This window comes from Oncorhynchus gorbuscha, linkage group LG26 (genome assembly GCF_021184085.1).
Source record: "Oncorhynchus gorbuscha isolate QuinsamMale2020 ecotype Even-year linkage group LG26, OgorEven_v1.0, whole genome shotgun sequence".
Classification (NCBI taxonomy): Eukaryota; Metazoa; Chordata; class Actinopteri; order Salmoniformes; family Salmonidae; genus Oncorhynchus; species Oncorhynchus gorbuscha.
The window spans coordinates 36,745,229-36,764,019 of NC_060198.1; the positions used below are offsets into that span (position 1 = coordinate 36,745,229).

An 18,791-nucleotide genomic window follows, 5' to 3' on the forward strand; every position below is an offset into this window, starting at 1 on the left:
AAGAAAAATATGTAAATGAAATCACAAATATGTATTAATAGGTGCATTCAGTGAGACAAATTGCAACCACATTAAAACATTAAGTCACCCAACCCAACGGCTGAGTGAGTAGCCTTCCTGATATGTGTGCCAATTGAGGTCTGCTCTGGGAAATCCAAACCCCACTCCCTACTGGTCCAAGATTGGTCACATGGGGGATATGACGTATTGAAATGTATAAATACCTACCATAAGCACAAATTCAGTCTTTCGAACGTATGTAGTGCAGGGAATATGTGGCCGGTTGAATTTTTGGTGTGGTTTTTTTTGGTGGGGGGGATAACTATCTATATCAACTCGTAGCAAAATGATTCAAAGACACTACGAACTCCAGTGTCGACCAGCCACCATGAGTGTAAATTGTAAGTAACCACTGTTAGCCATGTGCAAATGGAGCTAGTTCGCTAACTGCTAGCCACGTGGCTAGCTAGCTTTCTCACCAAAAGTCTAGGCCTGGCCTGTTTAAATAACATTCAGAACCCTGATTTTTCTGTAATATACGTCACCTGATTTTCCTTATCACTTAACGGGTTTTAGTTAGTGTTGGGATTTTGTTTATTCACTGTGGTGCAGGTCGTCTGAGGTGCGGGAACGTGCTCTGCGTCAACATTTGCGGCAGATTTATGATTAATTTACTAGCGCGGAAACTGTTTCCACTGTAACTTGTATGTGGTTAGCTATGTATCCGTCTGATCTTTGTCTGCACCTTTCAGAGCCGTTTGAACGTGGATGGACTTCAGAAGTCCTATGGGCTGTGTCCACTCAAGAGGTAAAACAATATCCATGATTACATTACGTTTGACCAGTTTTAAATTGGGCAATTTGACAGTCAGATTTGAACAGGTCTGAAGTGTCTACCTAGCTTAATTAACAAGCCTGTGATGAAACAAGTTATCCCTGTCTGAAAAACAGTGTTGACTTACTGAAACCCCTGAGGCTTGATAGGAGACTCGTATGATATGAATGGGTACGTTTTGGCAGTAGTCGGTTATGTAACTGTATTGTGTGGCGTAGTTAAGGTTATATGTAGCCATCTTGCATAGCAAGATCATTATAAGTTGTGCAGTAATGGACTACTTGATACCCTTTCTTGTAGTGTTGTGGCCTCTGAGGGTGACTACAGTTTCTTGGTAAGTACTTAGCTAGGACCTCTATGTTCTCTTGTGACTCAAATGGAGACATTGATTAGTTTACTTTGCACTGAAGATGCTCTGAGAAATGCACAGCCCTGAATGTGAAAGAATGCCTTTGACTGTTGGTAATTTCTTTACAGGTCTGCCAACCTGGGTGTGATTCCATGAAAATGTTCCAATGGAGTTACTCCGATGAGAGCAGGTAACCACTTCTTTGGATATTAAGTGATGGTCGGATTGCTAAGTAATGGTTTTCAATCTGAGGGTATAATAAGAAGTCTGTGATGAAACAAGTTATCACTGTCTGAACAACAGTGTTGACCTATAGAAACCCCTGAGACTTGATGGGAGATTCATATTGTGGGATAATGATTCATTGAAGTATTACCATGATGAACATGTATTCATATTTCAAATATTTATAGTGCCGGTGGGTCAAGAGGACAGTTAATTGGTAAGTGCTCAGCTAGGTTTTACTTTACAGTATTTTTTTATTTAATGACTGGTTTCAGAGATGAAAATGCTGCATAGGAAGTGCCGTCTGATGCGATAACTGACGCTGGATAAAGCTGTTCTGAGAAATTCACAGCCCTGAATGTCACCATGCTTTTGGCAATTGTAGCATTGAACCAAATTAATGTAACTTCTTTACAGGTCTGCCAACCTGGATGTGAACCCCTGAAAATACAGCAAGTAATGCCATTGGGATCAGGTAACTAACTACATGAACTGAATTAGTCTTATGGCTGATAATTAAATGGTATGAGTAATGGCAGATGTGAAGAGGGTAACAAGCCTGTGATGAAACATGTTATCCCTGTCTGAACAGCAGTGTTGACTTACAGAAACCCCTGAGGCTTGATGGGAGATCCATATGTACTTCTGGTTTGATAAGGTAAAAGTTGTCTGTTGGAGCCCTTCCTTGGCTTACTAGATGTTTTTATTTATTTTAGGTAATGGGGTCAAAGACTTTGTGCCAAGGACAGGACTCAAGAACTGAAATTCACCAAATGAATGATCAGTGACTGACACAAAGAAACTACTTCAATGCAAACATTAGAGAATGTCAAGTTTTAATGGTGTACTTAATACCAGAAAGTCACAGGGCTTTAAGCCCCACAGTTAATCAGTGTGAAAGGCTGAATTGTATGGTGCTTTCTTGAGTGTGTCCAGGAAGAACTGCTCGTCCTGCAGAAAGTCACGATCCTAAGAAGATAAAACAAGTACATTTATCTACAATAAAGATTTTGAAACTACTCGGCTTGTTCCATCTTTACTATAACATCTAGGGTGATGTTCAAAGCTGACTTCTGTTAACTGCATTGGCCCTCTGAAATATGATCAAACTATTCAACTTTAAACTGATTGTAAGCACTTGATTTGGTTAGTAATGCATTTAGTTACCTTCTCTGCTGTGTGCCTGAGCAGGGCCAATCTGGCCTGGAGCTCTGTTGAATCTGGACTAGAGACCAGGGGTGGGGGCTGGCGAACAGCCTTGGTGGAGGCCATCTGAGGTACTGCCAACACTGGTCTGAAGTCTGCAGTATTTAAAATTTTGTCAAATATGCTCTTGTGTTAATTCAGCAAAAAAATATTTATTTTGTAAATGGCTCAGCCCACCTGTGAATATAGGGGCCATAGATTGAGGGAAAGGAGTGATTGGAAGGCTGTGCTTGAGTGCCTCCATTTGCCTACGCTGCTCAGTCATATTCATTCTCTCCTGCAGAAGGGGAAATGGTTAGTTGATATACACTAACATTTCTGTAAGTCTGGATATGATTTGTACACAATTCAAAGGTGCGATAGGAGGACTGGCTGGAATGAAACCACTTCCAACCATAATGTGCTGTTCCTGATGTGTACCAGCAGAGGCTGGTGGAAGATTGGCTGGTATACCCCCCTACTTATTGACCTGATGGAGGTGCTGTTCCTGCTGTCTCAGTCTCTCCATCTGGGAGTGGATGCTCCTCAGCCTGGTCTGGTGCTCAGTCTCCACCTGTCTCGACTCCTGTAGGGCCTTCTCCCCCTCATTATATCTTTCTGATGCCAGCTGCAAATACCGAAGCAGTGCGCCCAGTCACAGCATTGTGCTACATCCACTCAATCGCATACAACCAATGACTTATATACATTACTGTCAACTCAATAGCTAGCTAATAGTGATGAGGTTGTGATCCAGACCTTGCTGAAGGCCTCTACCTCCTGGGCACGTGTCTTCAGCTGCAGGCCTGTACCACTCAGCCTCTCCTTTTCCCTGTCCAGTTCCTCCCTCTGTCTCTCCAGAGCCTCCCTCTCCCGTGCTACAGCTGCCTCATGCTGCTTTAGCTCCCCAGCACGCAGCTTCAGGTCCACCTGTTCCTGGTGATTTCAGAAGAAATTCTGTTTCAAAGCTCTGCAAATCTTATTTGCTTGAGATCAAGTGAGTGAAATGTAATGATTGGGTTAGGTGAACCCCATTGCCTGAACATGTTAAAATGCTGGCAGTTTGCATGTGACAATGATAGACATACAAGCCTCTTGTCCTATTCTAGCCCCTAGTCTGCAGTACCTGCGCCATGCTGATGATGGAGCCCTCTCTGTGGGCATCCCTCTCCAGCGCCCGGCTGGCCTCCCGCTCTGCTCGGTCCTGCCTCAGCTTCTCCTGGGTGTGGAACTGGGTCCACTCAGACGCCAGCTTCCTTCTCTCCTCTGCACAGCGCTGCATTACCTGCTGCTGCTCCTCCAACAGGGCACTCTAGACGTGGAGGGGAGTAGGGGTCTGAGTCGGTGTTTCCCAACCCTGTTCCTCCAGTACCCCCAACCTGACACCTCATTCAGGGCTTGATGATTAGTTGAATCAGGTGTACTGTAGGGGCTACTCGAGGACCAGGGTTGGGAAACACTTGAGTAGGGATCTGGCAGACATCTAACCACTTCTACCTCAGTATCTGTCTTACTTTTGCCCTCTCCAGCTCCTCTCTCTCCATGCTGATGTGCTGAGTTAGAGAGCGTCTCTCCTCGTCCAGGCCTCTCTGAGATGAGTCGGCCTTAGCCTGTTCTGCATTCACTCTCCAGCGCTCCTACAACACAATCGTAATATAACATTCTGGGGAAATGGAAGGAAAAGCGAACTACTTATGAAAATTAAGACCAAACCTCTATTTGTGAATATAGTGACCCTTTTACTTGGCTGTGCAAGTACGTCTTATTGGTGGCACTGGTGCGAGCTGCACATTCTACCTGGTTACCTCAATCAAAACATTCAATTTTCTGGGTGGATAAAACCATGAATTTGTTCAACAGTGTAGTGCATTATCCTCATGTGTCTGCTGTGCCACTGTACCTACCTGTTTCAATGGGTCCAGATGCTGTAATGAGCAAGCCTCATGCATTTCCAAATAACTTCAGAAGCAAGCTAGTTATCCATGTTAAAAATGGAGAGGTCTCTGCTTGCACATCTTAACGATCATTACTGAGCTCAAAGTGCACTGTTCTGATATGGCAGTGAAATTGCACATTGGCCAAATTATGTTTGACGTTACATTCACTGTTAGATGAATGCATGCTTCTAGCAATGTGTTCATTTAGATCTAGCTAATGGTTTCTATTTCCTCGGGTGGTGAATTAGCAGTAATTGAATTAGACCTATATAATAGCGCACAAAGATCAAGGTACATTTGTGTCTATATGCTGAAACCTCTGGAGCCCTATTTTTCTTTTACTAATTGTGAACCAAAAATTCATGACAATCACTGGATTAGGTTGCATATAAACAAATAATTTGAATCATGCATTCCTGCTTGGACATGATGTAATTTATTTGAAAAACATCTTATACTTAATCAAATTTGTCACATGCGCAGAATACAACAGGTGTATAGTCATGGCCAAATATTAATTTTAAGTCTGCTGCCTCAGTTGGTATATACTGCAGAATGTTATGAAAAGTGAACAGATTCATTTCAGTCCCTTTTTGACTTAAATTAACTGAAGCCCTGCCACAAGGACCAGCTGACATGTCAAGTGATTCTCTCGTTAACACAAGTGTGAGTGTTGATGAGGACAAGGCTGGAGATCACCGTCATGCTGATTGAGTTCAAATAACAGACTGGATACCTGCAAGGAAACATGTGCCTTCATTGCTTTGTACAAAAAGGGCTTCACAGGAAAGGATATTGCTGCCAGTAAGATTGCACCTAAATCACCACCAGTACAGAGCTTGCTCAGGAATGGCAGCAGGCAGGTGTGAGTGCATCTGCACGCACAGTGAAGCAAAGACTTTTGGAGGATGGCCTGGTGTCAAGAAGGACAGCAAAGAAGCCACTTCTCTCCAGGAAAAACATCAGGGACAGACTGATATTCTGCAAAAGGTACAGGGATTGTACTGCTGAGGACTGGGGTAAAGTCATTTTCTCTGAATCCCCTTTGTCTGGAGACGACAAGGTGAGCGCTACTATCAGTAAAGCATCCTGAGACCATGTGTGGGGTTGCTTCTCAACCAAGGGAGTGAGCTCACTCACAATTTTGCCTAAGAACACAGCCATGAATAAAGAATGGTACCAACATATCCTCTGAGAGAAACTTCTCCCAACCATCCAGGAACAGTTTGGTGATGAACAAAGCCTTTTCCAACATCAGACAACTTGCCATAAGGCAAAAGTGATAATTAAGTGGCTTGGGGAACAAAACATTGATAGTTTGGGTCCATGGCCAGGAAACTCCCCAGACCTTAATTCAATTGAGAACTTGTCAATCCACAAGAGGTGGGTGAACAAACAAAAACCCACAAATTCTGACAAACTCCAAGCATTGATTATGCAAGAATGGGCTGCCATCAGTCAGGATGTGGCCCAGAAGTTAATTGACAGCATGCCAGGGCAGATTGCAGAGGTCTTGAAAAAGAAGGGTCAACACTGCAAATATTGACTCTTTGCATCAACTTCATGTAATTGTCAATAAAACAGGCTCTAACCAATAGTGCAAAAAATGTATTAGGTAAACAATAGGTATGTAAAGAAAGGCTATAAAAGTAGCGAGACTACATACAGACACTGGTTAGTCAGGCTGATTGAGGTAGTATGTACATGTAGAAATGGTAAAAGTGACTATGAACAGAGTAGCAGTAGCGTAAAATAGGGGTTGGTGGGAAACAATGCAGATACCCCGGTTAGCCAATGTGTGGGAGCACTGGTTGGTCAGCCCAGTTGAGGTAGTATGTACATGAATGGATAGTTAAAGTGACTGCATATATGATAATAAAACATTGTGAATTATTTTATAAGATGGTGCCTCAAATGTATTCTATTGTGAAGCTGCCCCCAACATTTTCTTTAGGGGCGTGGTGCCACCAACTGAAAACGTTAGTCTGGAGCCCTGTGTTGACACACAAGACCTAAAATTAAGTCACTCAAGACATGTTTTCCTTTACAATCCCATTTTTTCCCTCAGGGTGACATGGCAAGTTTTATTTTACCTTTTATTTATACAATAAGTAAATACAATGATGACCTGTCATAGAAGCACAGTCAACAAAGACTTAACCTCTGAGTGACTTCTGACCTTCTCTAGTTGCCTCTGCTGCTCAGCCAGCTGGGTGTCCATCTTGGCGATGACTTCTTTGAGCCTTGTTCTCTCCTCTGCCATGGCCCTCTGTTGCTGGCCCAGACGGTCCTGCATCACTGAAAGAGTAGACAAGCTGACTTTCACATAACATTGTGACATTCTCACTGACTGAAGGGAAAATAAATAGAAACTGCTGTATTATGAAAATCCTTGTTTTTTTCTCTCATAAAACTGAGTGGTGGTATCATACCTCGGAGCTGTTCGTCTCTCTGCCGTGCCCCCTGCTCCAGCCCCTGGGCTGTGTTCTCATGGGTGCTCTCCACCCGAGATGAAAGGTCCCCCAGCCTGTGGGAGAAATGCTCCATCTGCTCAATCACCACTGTCAGGGACCTACAACACCAATACACAGAATGAGAGAGACTATATGATGTCAACCTGTAGTAAGTTACGAGTTTGGTTACATGTAGCATGTCCTCTATAATTCTTATGCAAAGGTCAGAGATTAAGCAGAGTATGGTTAAAAATGAGTATTGAGTAGAAATGCATGTGTGACCTGGTTTGTGATGTGGCACTGGTCACTGCATCAATCTCCTCATCCTTCAATCTCTTCAGTCTCTGGACCTGATCCTCGTGGTCTTTCTTCATCTCCAAAATAGACTTCCTAGAGGAAGGAAACCGTGACAAAGAAAAATTAAGAAACATTATGGAAATATAAAGAAGATACATTCTTTTATCCACAAGCTGTGAAAATAAAAAAAAATTATTTGACCGTTTTAACTAGGCAAGTCAGTTAAGAACAAATTCTTATTTTCAATGACGGCCTAGGAACGGTGGGTTAACTGCCTGTTCAGGGGCAGAACGACAGATTTGTACCATGTCAGCTCGGGGGTTTGAACTTGCAACCTTCTGGTTACTAGTCCAACGCTCTAACCACTAGGCTAACCTGCCGCCCCAAATAGCTGAGCTTTAGGGAGAAAATACAGGCAGGGCCACAATCTCTTGTTCTCTAATGTGGTATCTTGCAGCCCCCTACCTCTGTAGGTCTCTGAGTCGCTCCACCTCTCGGTCTCTGTCCTGCTGGGTTTGGGCCAGTCTGCGCTGGTGCTTTTCCTGCAGCTCCATACGCTCCTGTTCAGCTATACGTGTGACGGTGGCTAAGCGCTCTGCTAGGTTCTCGCATTCCTGTCGTGCCCGTGCTTCTCGCTGTGCCGCGGAATCGTCAAGCAGCTTCACACGGGCCCTGGTGGATGCACACACACTCTTTTGGGTAAAGAGGTAGTGATTCAGTCTGTGGTGGTGGCAGGACCTCTATAGGTCTCCGAGCTCCTGTCATACCTGTGTGTGTTCTCCATGAGCTCAGTGTCCTGCTTGTGTCTCTGCTGAACACTCTCCAGCAACATCTGGTTCTGGTCTAGCTCCTGCTGTAGAGATCTCACCTGGAAGAGAATATGCAGTAGTCAGCTGAATGTTGTTTATGGAAGTGGCAGAAAGAGGAAGAGCACTGTCAAAAAGACAGTTGATAGATACCTGTTCCTCCAGTTTGATGATGCGGGCCTGTAAAGCTAGATGTCCATTTTGCTTCTCAGTGTCTCTCTTCTGTCTCTGCAGCCCAGCTACATCCACAGCTCCCCCTAACCCCAGCAGCTGGGACTCCAACTACGGTCAGAGACGGATACCAAAGTCAAGTTACCGAAGACTCTCAAAGGGGAACATCTGATAAAACCTAAGGTATCTGTGTTCAAATTAGTAAAACAAATTAAATGTGAAGTGTTTCCATCAAATTAAAAGGTAATTGTGATTGGAGATTGGTTTCACCTGCTGTTGTAGCAAGAGTTGTTGCAAACTGTTGGCTGAAAGAGACACCTGTTTAAAAGAATGTTAAACAATTAAATAAATGGTTTCCAAACATATATCATCCATAATGACATTAGGGCATATAAACAAAAAATAGAAAGGCCTCTACATACCTGTGGTTGGACAACAGGTGCAGTGTTCTGCATCTGGCTTTGCTGTGGCACTGGGAAACCAAGAACAGTAATATATGTCAATCAGGACAATCTGCCCATCATCAATGCCAGTGATTGATAAGAAACTAGAGGCATAACTATTACAAATACGGATACAGTTAGAAAGTTATTCAAAATGACTACTGTCCATAAGCTATCCCTATGTTTCCCTAAGAGTACCTACACCGCATAAAGCCATGCATCATAGCATGGGGCATGGGGCCAGACATAGACTGCCATGGCTGGGCAAGGTAGTTAGGGGGCAGCTCTGCTTGACTTGGCCATCCTGGCTCCCTGTGATCCTGCAGGGCTGGTGGATGGTACTGTTGGGGCAGGGGGAAGCTAATGGTAGCAGAGGTTGGCAGGGGAGAGGGGTCTGGGGTCTGGTCAGGATAGAAGCCTACTCTAGCAGACACAGCTGTGGATAGAAAGGGGGAGACTAGTTGAGAGGAAGGGAAAGGCTGAGGTTTGGTGGGTGGATGTTGGATGACTATTGTGGGGGATTGTGGAGGAGATGAGTGGACTGCTCAACCTTTATCTGTGGGGAGGGGAGAGCTGATGTGTGCCTTTGACATGACTGTGGGTTGTGGATGTGAGACAAGCTCAGTACGGGTCTTAGGTGTTGGTAAGTGAGGGGTGTGGTCTGTGTGTGAATTCTGCCTGATAGGCTCTTCAGCAGTGGAATAAGCTGGTCGTGGCTGGGCATGACTCTTTGTCCCTATTGGCTCAGCAGGGTCACTAGTGAATTTGTGATTGGTTTCCTGTGTCTGCTCAGGAGGGTCAGGTGGGATAGGTGTATACATTCTATTAGGCTCTGGGTCAGCTAAATTACTAGAAAGAGACTTGGCTTGAAAAAACAATGTTTGTTAGAAAAGATGCTTCCCATGAGGTAGAAGTTGAATAGCACAACGTAGAGGGAAAAGGGACATGGTTAGCTGGGTCCTCTAAGATGGGAGTGAGTAACATACCAGGTTGGAACTGGTCCTCTCTCACTGGGGTAGAATGAGCAGTAGGGCTGGGCTCCCTGTGGGAGGGCTCCCTGGGCAGAGGAGAATCTCTTGAAGAGAAGGAACATAATCCTAACCTCAATGTCCAAAAGCACCAGAACTCATATAGCACACTGGGGCAATATTGCAGTGGTAGATATTATACATCACAGCTATTTAGATTAAGGTTGATCATACCCTGGTTCCTTGTTGGGGGTGGATGCATCTTTCCTCCTGGAAGCTGGTGAAGAACCACGTTTGCTGAGGAAGTAACAGACAATCAATGTCAACATACTGAGATGTAAGCAGTCGCTTCTAATGTAGACGTTTCTCTAGAACTGTGGAAGTATGACCCAGCCTTCACTGTAGAGTACCCTAGTCCTAGCCTTACCTAGTCCTATAGCCTTACCTGAGAAACGACTCCAGATCCACCTCGTCTCCAAACCCCAGAAAGTCTTCCTGGGTTGTCCTCTTTTCCTCTGACCGTGTGGATGATTGAGTCTTCTTCCTGCTCAATGCCCCTGATAGCCAATCATCTTCGTGCTTTTGGCTTGCAGAGACCTCTACACTGGGTCCTACTGGTTTGGAGTATTTGAAGGAGGTGTTTGGAGTCTCTGTCGATGGCTGTGGAATGTGGTTGCCAGAAGAGGAGGGTTTGCTTCCCACTGACGAAGAGGAGGGGGTCTTCAAGGGTTCTGGTACAGGCGGGGGCTCTTCCTCATCATCCTGCGAGAGCCCCAGCCAGTCTGCAGCAGGTCGGGGAAAGGTAGGGGTGAGCGTGGTGGGTTTGGGTTTCTTCTCAGGAGAAGAGGCACTGTTGTCCTCAGTGGAGAATCTGAAAAGGAGTGGCTAATCTTAGATGGTGGCCCTTTCCTTTGTCATACACTCTGGTCCAGTAGCTGACATATAATCTGCATTCCTGAAGCTTATCTATCTAAATATGATGTACTTGTTATTGACCCAACTAAGCATTGATCCTGGCTTTGACCAAAACAAACTATGAGGGCTTCTGCTAGAGCTCTGACTTACCTGACCGACTGTCTGCGTGAGTGGCGTCCCTCCGGTGTAGTGACCAGTGTAGGTTGATAGGAACCAAACGTCAGGTCTTCTTCTAGGAAAGGGTCTGACAAAGGGAAACATCAACTCTCATTTCATTCATTCAAGAATACTATATCACACTTGAAATACAAAAACATGGAGTGTTAGCTACCTGTAGTAGTGGGGGTCTCCTGATGATGCTTCTGCTTTTCCTGCTGCTGCGGAGGGTCCTTCCTCTCCCCTGTTGGAGGGCGCTCCAGAAGGCGAGGGGAAGTCCCACGCCCCAGAATCTCATCTAGCCTGGTGCGTGCTCTTTGAGGGAGCTCACTGTTGCTAGATACAGTCAGCGCAGAGGAACAGGGAGGTTACATTTCAAATGAACTTTTGGTTGGGTTTATCATAGTCTATAGGTTTTGTAATAGCCTTGGATGGAACTTATGATGTTGACTGAGGCATTTGAGACCCTACCTCTCGTTCTTTGGTATGAGCACGGCCTCATTCTTCTTAGGGCTCTCTTTGGGACTATCCCCAAACCCCAATGCATCCATTAGGTCATCCTCATCATCATCAAACGTAAGCTCGTCCCGCTTTTTTGGAACTGGAGCTGGTGAGGCTTACAGGAGAAATATATACATTTGATACATTCTGGCTCTCTTCTTTTGGGTATGTTACAATGTATAAAACACAAACGTTCACCAACCTGTTTCTTTTTTCTTTATGATAGGGGAGTCTGGGGACAGCACTGATTTCTCTGGAGGAGCTTTTTTGGTGATTTTTGGCTCATTTTTGTCTTCTATGGGTAGATCATCTAACAGGTCAGCCAAAGGGTCATCAAAGTCTGTAGACAACAGATATGATACCAGAGCTGGGGATTCTGTTTTGATATTGATATGCTTTATGGTGTTAAGAACTCTACACTTAGGGCCACTAATGTATTTTACAGTTGACCGGATATTTTTTGGTCTATACATGGGTCCAACTGTTAGCTTTGGTACCTTTTGTGTCAGTTGTTGGGGCAAGAACATCATCATCATCATCATCTGAAGCAATGCAGCAATGGGGAGAAATAATGTACAATTATGTATATTTGCATGGTATTAATACTAATTTGGTGGCCCAGTGTAGCCAGACTAGCCAAAGACCCAGACAGTCAGCTCACTAGTGAAGCTGAACCTCTTGTAGCCACGTGCTGTCGATGCAGGAGCAGAACTTGGCTTCTTCTCCTCAATGTCTGGCTCATCTGAGATTCCTCCTTTTAACTTGTTTCCTGATTTAGGAGGATTTTTCATAGGTCCTCCAATGCCGGAGCCTTTACTCTGAGCTGGGGCTGAACTGGGCTTTTTCTTTGATCCAAAGAGATCAGCGTCCATATCATCTATGTCCTATGTAAGGATAGAACAGACTCAGCTGGGTTATGAACGTTCACACATAAAGCCTGGAGTCTTACTCCCTGAGGATTTGTCATTAAAACAAGGCACCATTACCTTCATGCTCTCCAGTAAGGCTGTGGGATCAGCCTCAGAAACATCAGAGCCCTGGATTGGAAGTTAATATAAAATATGAATATGAAGGAAAACATAGTCAACTGCCTCCCTGCCATACTTAATGTATGACCTGCCAACTCACCTCATAATTTTCAGCTTCCTCAGCCAGTTTGCTGAAGAAGTCGTCGTCACCCAATAGTGAGCTGGAGAACCAAAACGCATAGAATTAGCAAGCAGACTGTGACAGTATCCGCTATCTAAATAGTCACGAAAGAAAGAGTTGAGACTACTCTCTGATCTGGCAGTACATTTTTTTTTCAGTCCCAGTTAACTCACCGTTTTCCACTGTGTGATGGTAGAGAAGGTCCTAGTCTGCCTGCTTCACGGGCCAGAGCTTTGGCCTTCACTGGGAAATCTGTATAAATAACAGGAAAACTTTATCACTACAAGTGTGTACGTACAGTATATTATACTAATGATTTGTCAGTTTGAATGGTCATAGATCTGTTGTAGGGATGTAATCACATACCATCATCTCCCAACAGGTCTCCTAACATATCATCAATTGAACCTGTAGTATAAAAACATCATATTGAATGAATCTGTGCGCACCATTGAAGTTGTATTGTACAGGATTTAAATAGGTAAATAACAACATCAGAGGGACTTACTCTTCTGTCCTTTCTTCTGTTTAGCCTGTATCGATTAGGAACACATAGGATAGGAGGTGTATTTAATTTGTGGAACTTTCCAACAGGAATCTGTTCCAAAAACGTAGTAAAATAAAATATTACCAAACAACGCATACAAAGTAGCACGATAAATGCACCTTGCTAACTAGCTGTCGAATAGGCATTAACTAATCACAAAGCTTATTCTTAATGTTTGTCCATGGGCTACCAGAGTGAGGATAGACATTTTTCAGAATAAACGCGGTGAGTGAAAAACGTAATGACATAGCCCACTCCCTACCGGGTATCTTATTCGGTCGCTATACAACTTTGTATGCGTTGTTTGTTGGCAACCTTGTTATTTACGAAGTTTCTGGAACAGTTTCCTGTTGGAACGTTCAATAAATTATACCCACCTAGGTTAGGGGTTTTAAAACCAAGTTCGCTGCAGTCAATGGGGGCGACTGGCACTTGAATAAACTGTTAGCTTTAACTAGAAGCTATCTTGTTGTGGGGAATTAGCTAGCTCTCAACAACCTATACTGAGCACTATTACATTTTAAGAGGGTTGATCTTGCAGAATGACCAATAATGTATTAGTAGACTTGTGATACATTACTCTTTACTTGATGTAGATAGTATACGATACTTACCATGATGTTTCTCTGACTGCAGCAGCGTTAAATCTGAGCAAATGTAATAGCTAATATTAGCTAGCTAGCTAAAGTAAAGCGTCAAGGTGATTATCCACAGCGAAGGGAAATCCCAAGAAGTCTGCAAATTTGCTTTGGCTAGACGACTAGAAGCTACTGTCTAGCTATTCTTTCACACACTTAGCTAGTATATTTGGTCACTAGCTACCTTTTTAAGCATTTAGAAACAACGGACAAATAATGCTGTTGTAATGGTGTTGTAACGTTACCACCAGCACTAGCTACATTCAAATGACATGGAAAGGCGGTTGTCTCATCATGAAGGCATTTAACGTTAACTGTGTAGCTAACGTTAGCTAGAAAATCAAAACGTACTCCCTCTGATTGACCAGGTTGAATGACTGAATATTAACTTAAATATTTAGAGTAAATCTAACCATCCCTCAATTTAAGTTAATAAAATACCAATCCATATGCTTTTATCAGTGTATTTACCCGCATGTTCCTCTGTTGTAGCATTTTCAACGTACACTCCCTGTCTACCAGTGAATTATTGGTAAACATTCTGTTTGGTCACCACCTGGTGGCGTTTCAGGTTAGAACATTTCAAGATATGAGTTATCATTGTACAGAATAGCAGGATATAGAATAACAAATATTGCTTTTATCTAGCTAAATACTTTTTGTTTAATTGCAGGTTAGTATTGGTGTACATAAGCGAAGTAACTGATTATATAACAACATTAATAATTGGTCTACATCAAATCAAATTAATTTATATAGCCCTTCGTACATCAGCTGATATCTCAAAGTGCTGTACAGAAACCCAGCCTAAATCCCCAAACAGCAAGCAATGCAGGTGTAGAATCACGGTGTCTAGGAACAACTCCCTAGAAAGGCCAAAACCTAGGAAGAAACCTAGAGAGGAACCAGGCTATGTGGGGTGGACAGTCCTCTTCTGGCTGTGCCGGGTGGAGATTATAACAGAATATGGCCAAGATGTTCAAATGTTCATAAATGCATGGTCGAATAATAATAAGGCAGAACAGTTGAAACTGGAGCAGGAGCACGGCCAGGTGGACTGGGGACAGCAAGGAGTCATCATGTCAGGTAGTCCTGAGGCATGGTCCCAGGGCTCAGGTCCTCCGAGAGAGAGAAAGAAAGAAAGAGAGAATTAGAGAGAGCACACTTACATTCACACAGGACACCGAATAGGACAGGAGAAGTACTCCAGATTTATGCAACTTTAGTTGTAATACAAACCTTAAGCTGTATGTTTTGATTTCTAATACATTCTAAATCAAATCAAACGTTATTGGTCACATACACATGGTTAGCAGATGTAAATGCAAGTGTAGCGAAATGCTTGTACTTCTAGTTCTGACCATGTAGTAATATCTAACAAGTAATCTAACAATTTCACAACTACCTTATACACACAAGTGTAAAGGAATTAATAAGAATATGTACATATGAGTGATGGCCGAATGGCATAGGCAAGATGCAGTAGATGGTATAGAGTACAGTATATACATATGAGATGTAATGTAGGGTATGTAAACATTATATAAAGTGACATTGTTTAAAGTGACTAGTGATACATTTATTACATCCAATTTTTTATTATTAAAGTAGCTAGAGATCTCTAAGGCTGCATGGGGTGGCAGGGTAGCCTAGTGGTTAGAGCATTGGACTAGTAACTGGAAGGTTGCAAGTTCAAACCCCCAAGCTGACAAGGTACAAATCTGTCGTTCTGCCCCTGAACAGGCAGTTCACTGTTCCTAGGCCGACATTGAAAATAAGAATTTGTTCTTAACTGACTTGCCTGGTTAAATAAAGGTTTAAAAAAAAATTATGCGACTCCAATGTTCAGAACAGGTCGATTTGTCCACTCCCTGCCAATAATTATTTTAAATGTTTTTATTTTTTTAGTTGGGGCCCAGCAGGTAGCATATGAACACGTCATAAGCAATGGTCAAATGTAGGAAATTAGCTTTAAAGGTTGACTTTGGGCACAAAAAACAGTCAAACTCCTCCTTTCTCAATTTTCAAACATACATTTATAATTTAAAACTTTTTAAAAATTAAGTCGGTTAAAAGCAGCTTTTCCGTCTCGCTTTTGGTGGTTCATCGACTTGTCATTCTGGTCATGCACTCCGAGACCGACGTAGCTAGTTGATTAGCTAATTGATTAGCTTTTTAGAGAGTATTAAAGACAATGTTCTCCCTCCTAGAATGAGTCAGGGGTTAATAACACTGATACCTAAACCTAAAAAAGAAGTGCCGCTCATCGATAACTGGCGTCCAATCTGTCTTCTTAATAATGACTATAAGATATTAGCCTCACTACTTGCAAAAATAATTAAAGAAGTCCTGGATGCAATCATTGATGAAACACAGTCTGGCTTCATGAGGTACAGACATATTTCTAACAATGTCAGACTAGTATTAGACGTACTTGACTACTCAGACCTAATAACTGAGGATAGCTTCATATTATTTTTAGATTTTTATAAAGCATTTGACACAGTAGAGCATCAGTTTCTCTTCTACTCCCTTGAGAGACTTGGCTTTGGGGATGTTTTCTGTAAGGCTATTAAGACTATGCAAATGGTGACAGCTCTATCAAATTGAAATATGGCACCTCACCTAGATTTGAGTTAAAGAGAGGAATTAGGCAAGGTTGTCCTATCTCTGCGTACCTGTTTTTATTAATCACCCAACTTCTTGCTAATTCTTTAAATAATAGTCCTGTACAAGGTATTTCCATAGCTGGTAAAGAAATTATTATAAGCCAGCTGGCTGACGATACTACACTTTTTCTGAAAGACGCTAACCAAATTCCCATATCGATCAATGTGATACAATCCTTTTCCAAAGCGTCTGGTCTATATCTTAACATTAAGAAATGTGAACTCATGGCTGTCAAAGATTGTGTGACACCTTCATATTATGGTATTCCAGTAAAAGAAGAACTTACATATTTAGGCATAACCATTACAAAGGATCAGAAGTCTAGAGGCTTACTAAATTTTAACCCTCTTATTAAAAAACCCCAGAAGAAACTAAATCAATGGCTACAGAGGGACTTATCTTTAAAAGGTAGAGTCCTAATAACCAAGGCTGAAGGTATCTCTAGACTAACATATGGTGCTCTATCTTTATATCTTGACCGTAAAATAAGCAAGGAGAAAGACCAGATGCTTTTCAACTTTCTTTGGAGAAACCGTACCCATTACATTAGGAAAACTGTTGTAATGAACACTTATGAGAATGGTGGACTGCATTTTTTGGATTTTACTACTTTAAATAATACTTTTAAGATCAATTGGATAAAACAATTCCTAAGAAGACCCACTTCTATCTGGAATTTTATTCCTCATCATGTCTTCTCTACTTTTGGTGGCCTTAACTTCATGTTGTTTTGCAATTATAATATTGACAAAGTTCCAGTGAAACTTTCTGCTTTTCATCGGCAGGTTTTCTTGTCATGGTCCTTAATTTATAAACACAATTTTTCTCCACACAGATATTATATATGGAATAATCGGGATATATTGTATAAAAATACCTCTCTGTTTTTAGAATATTGGTTCTGAAATAATATCCTATTGGTGAGCCAACTGGTAAATGCAGAGGGTCTTTTACTCAGTTATAAAGAATTCTTATCACTTTACAAGGTCCCTGTAACACCTAAAGATTTTGCAATTGTTTTAGATGCCATTCCCTCAGGTGTTGCTATGTTATTCAGGAACATGTCAAGACCTGACCCCCAGAGCTTACTTTCTGTTGACCCTGTTGACTCATCAGTAGGAAAGATTTGTTTCTCTTTTGGTCCATTCAACAACAGAACGATACGATCCTTGTTTCAGCAGGATGTTGTATCTATACCTTATGTCATGCCTTATTGGAATGGATTTATTGATAATATCTGTTGGAAAAAAGTTTGGATGTTGCCACACACATACCTACTTGTTAACAAAATTTAGGAAGTTTCCTTTAAAATTATTCATAAATATTATCCTGCCAACCACTATATGAAGAAGTTTAAGGAAAACATCACTCAAATTGCTCCTTTTGTAATGACCACCCAGAAACAGTTGTGCATCTTTTTTGGCATTGTATTTATTTAAGAAAACTGTGGCAAGACATCAGTAGGTTTATAATTGAACACATTTATGAAGATTTTACACTATTGTGGAGAGATGTACTGTTTGGATTCTTTACATACAATAGAAATAAGCGCAATCATTTTTACGTAATTCATTTCATTATTCTTTTGGCCAAATTTCATATACACAAATGTAAATTTACAAACAGAAAACCACATTTTCATACCCTACAAAAAGAAATTGAACTTTATTTTAAGACGGTTAAATGCTCTACTAACAAAAAAGCTGTTAGAATTGTAAGTATATGCATGTCCCTTAAGGTCCTTGTGTAATTGTAATGTGATATTGTACCCCCTAGCTCGATTGTCTATTGTTTGTAATCTATGTATGCTTGTGTTCCCTCATGTGCTTTGTGTATTGATTTGATATTAATAAAAATATTTATTAAAAAAAGTTGATTAGCTAAGCTGGCCACTTGTAGCTAGCCAGTAACTCCTCCAGTATGTGTTGAGGTCATTTCACAGGATTTGTTTTTGCACAGAAACTGTAGAGATTGGTAAGAAATGGCACTTCTGTAGCCAAATATCTCATCCATGTTTTGTTTTTGTTTTTAAGCATTAAATGACCTGATATAATGATGCATGGATCAGCTATCCAATTTAAAGCGGTTATATTTGTGGTTTTGTCTAAAGTCGACCTTTAAAGTAACTGTCCAGTGTTTCCAGATCTCTATGAAATATGACCTATAATTAATTACAATATGAGTGAAATAATCTTCCTTACAATTGTTTTATTATGCATGTTAAAAAGCAGCTTTTTTGTCACACCCTGATCAGTTTCACCTGTCCGTGTGTTTGTCTCCACCCCCTCCAGGTGTTGCTTGTTTCCCCCAGTGTATTTATCCCTGTGTTTCCTGTCTCTCTGTGCCAGTGTATTTATCCCTGTGTTTCCTGTTTCTCTGTGCCAGTGTATTTATCCCTGTGTTTCCTGTCTCTCTGTGCCAGTTCGTCTTATATGTCCAAGTCAACCAGCGTGTTTTTCCCAGTTGCTTGCCTTCTCTATTCTCTTTTTGCTAGTCCTCCCGGTTTTGACCCTTGCCTGTTTCTGGACTCTTTACCCGCTTGCCTT

General features: G+C 41.9%; 1 protein-coding gene, 1 long non-coding RNA gene and 2 other non-coding genes across 11 annotated transcripts; 3 read left to right on the forward strand and 1 right to left on the reverse strand.

Moving 5' to 3' along the window:
• The first annotated feature begins 242 nt into the window (after positions 1 to 242).
• LOC124015523 lies at positions 243 to 2,428 on the forward strand. Its single transcript, XR_006835176.1, has 7 exons — positions 243 to 401; positions 753 to 808; positions 1,136 to 1,169; positions 1,313 to 1,374; positions 1,598 to 1,626; positions 1,827 to 1,884; positions 2,126 to 2,428. It is a non-coding gene; the product is annotated as an uncharacterized LOC124015523 (long non-coding RNA).
• LOC124016565 lies at positions 910 to 981 on the forward strand. Its single transcript, XR_006835377.1, has one exon. It is a non-coding gene; the product is annotated as a small nucleolar RNA R38 (small nucleolar RNA).
• Positions 1,680 to 1,752, forward strand: LOC124016566. Its single transcript, XR_006835378.1, has one exon. It is a non-coding gene; the product is annotated as a small nucleolar RNA SNORD49 (small nucleolar RNA).
• Positions 2,229 to 14,116, reverse strand: LOC124015522 (fas-binding factor 1 homolog). Of its 8 annotated transcripts, XM_046330786.1 has the most exons (32): positions 14,047 to 14,061; positions 13,552 to 13,584; positions 12,899 to 12,923; positions 12,757 to 12,798; positions 12,564 to 12,642; positions 12,370 to 12,430; positions 12,228 to 12,278; positions 11,903 to 12,125; positions 11,739 to 11,783; positions 11,444 to 11,581; positions 11,212 to 11,356; positions 10,916 to 11,076; positions 10,735 to 10,828; positions 10,115 to 10,540; positions 9,904 to 9,966; positions 9,688 to 9,776; positions 8,904 to 9,137; positions 8,681 to 8,730; positions 8,529 to 8,576; positions 8,241 to 8,369; positions 8,049 to 8,149; positions 7,747 to 7,953; positions 7,267 to 7,374; positions 6,964 to 7,103; positions 6,711 to 6,829; positions 4,109 to 4,231; positions 3,721 to 3,906; positions 3,354 to 3,530; positions 3,085 to 3,222; positions 2,793 to 2,892; positions 2,577 to 2,710; positions 2,229 to 2,378 (listed from the first exon to the last, which is right to left on the reverse strand). In XM_046330786.1, exons 2-32 carry the CDS (start codon positions 13,552 to 13,554, stop codon positions 2,295 to 2,297), a joined length of 3,723 nt encoding a protein of 1,240 aa, XP_046186742.1. In that variant the 5' UTR covers positions 13,555 to 13,584; positions 14,047 to 14,061; the 3' UTR covers positions 2,229 to 2,294. The 8 variants fall into 8 exon arrangements, with proteins under 8 accessions (XP_046186742.1, XP_046186738.1, XP_046186737.1 ...); XM_046330782.1 differs by lacking the exon at positions 13,552 to 13,584 and having other exon boundaries at positions 9,688 to 9,758; positions 14,047 to 14,116; XM_046330781.1 differs by lacking the exon at positions 13,552 to 13,584 and having other exon boundaries at positions 14,047 to 14,116.
• Positions 14,117 to 18,791: the final 4,675 nt, after the last annotated feature.

Coding starts and splice junctions, on each gene's coding strand:
- LOC124015522 (XM_046330781.1), bottom strand. CDS start 14,115: ATGTTTACCAATAATTCACTGGTAGACAGGGAGTGTACGTTGAAAATG. Junction 7,954..8,048: donor CTCATGGAGAACACACACAG/GTATGACAGGAG, acceptor TGCATCCACCAG/GGCCCGTGTGAAGCTGCTTG. Junction 3,531..3,720: donor CCATCATCAGCATGGCGCAG/GTACTGCAGACT, acceptor TGAAATCACCAG/GAACAGGTGGACCTGAAGCT.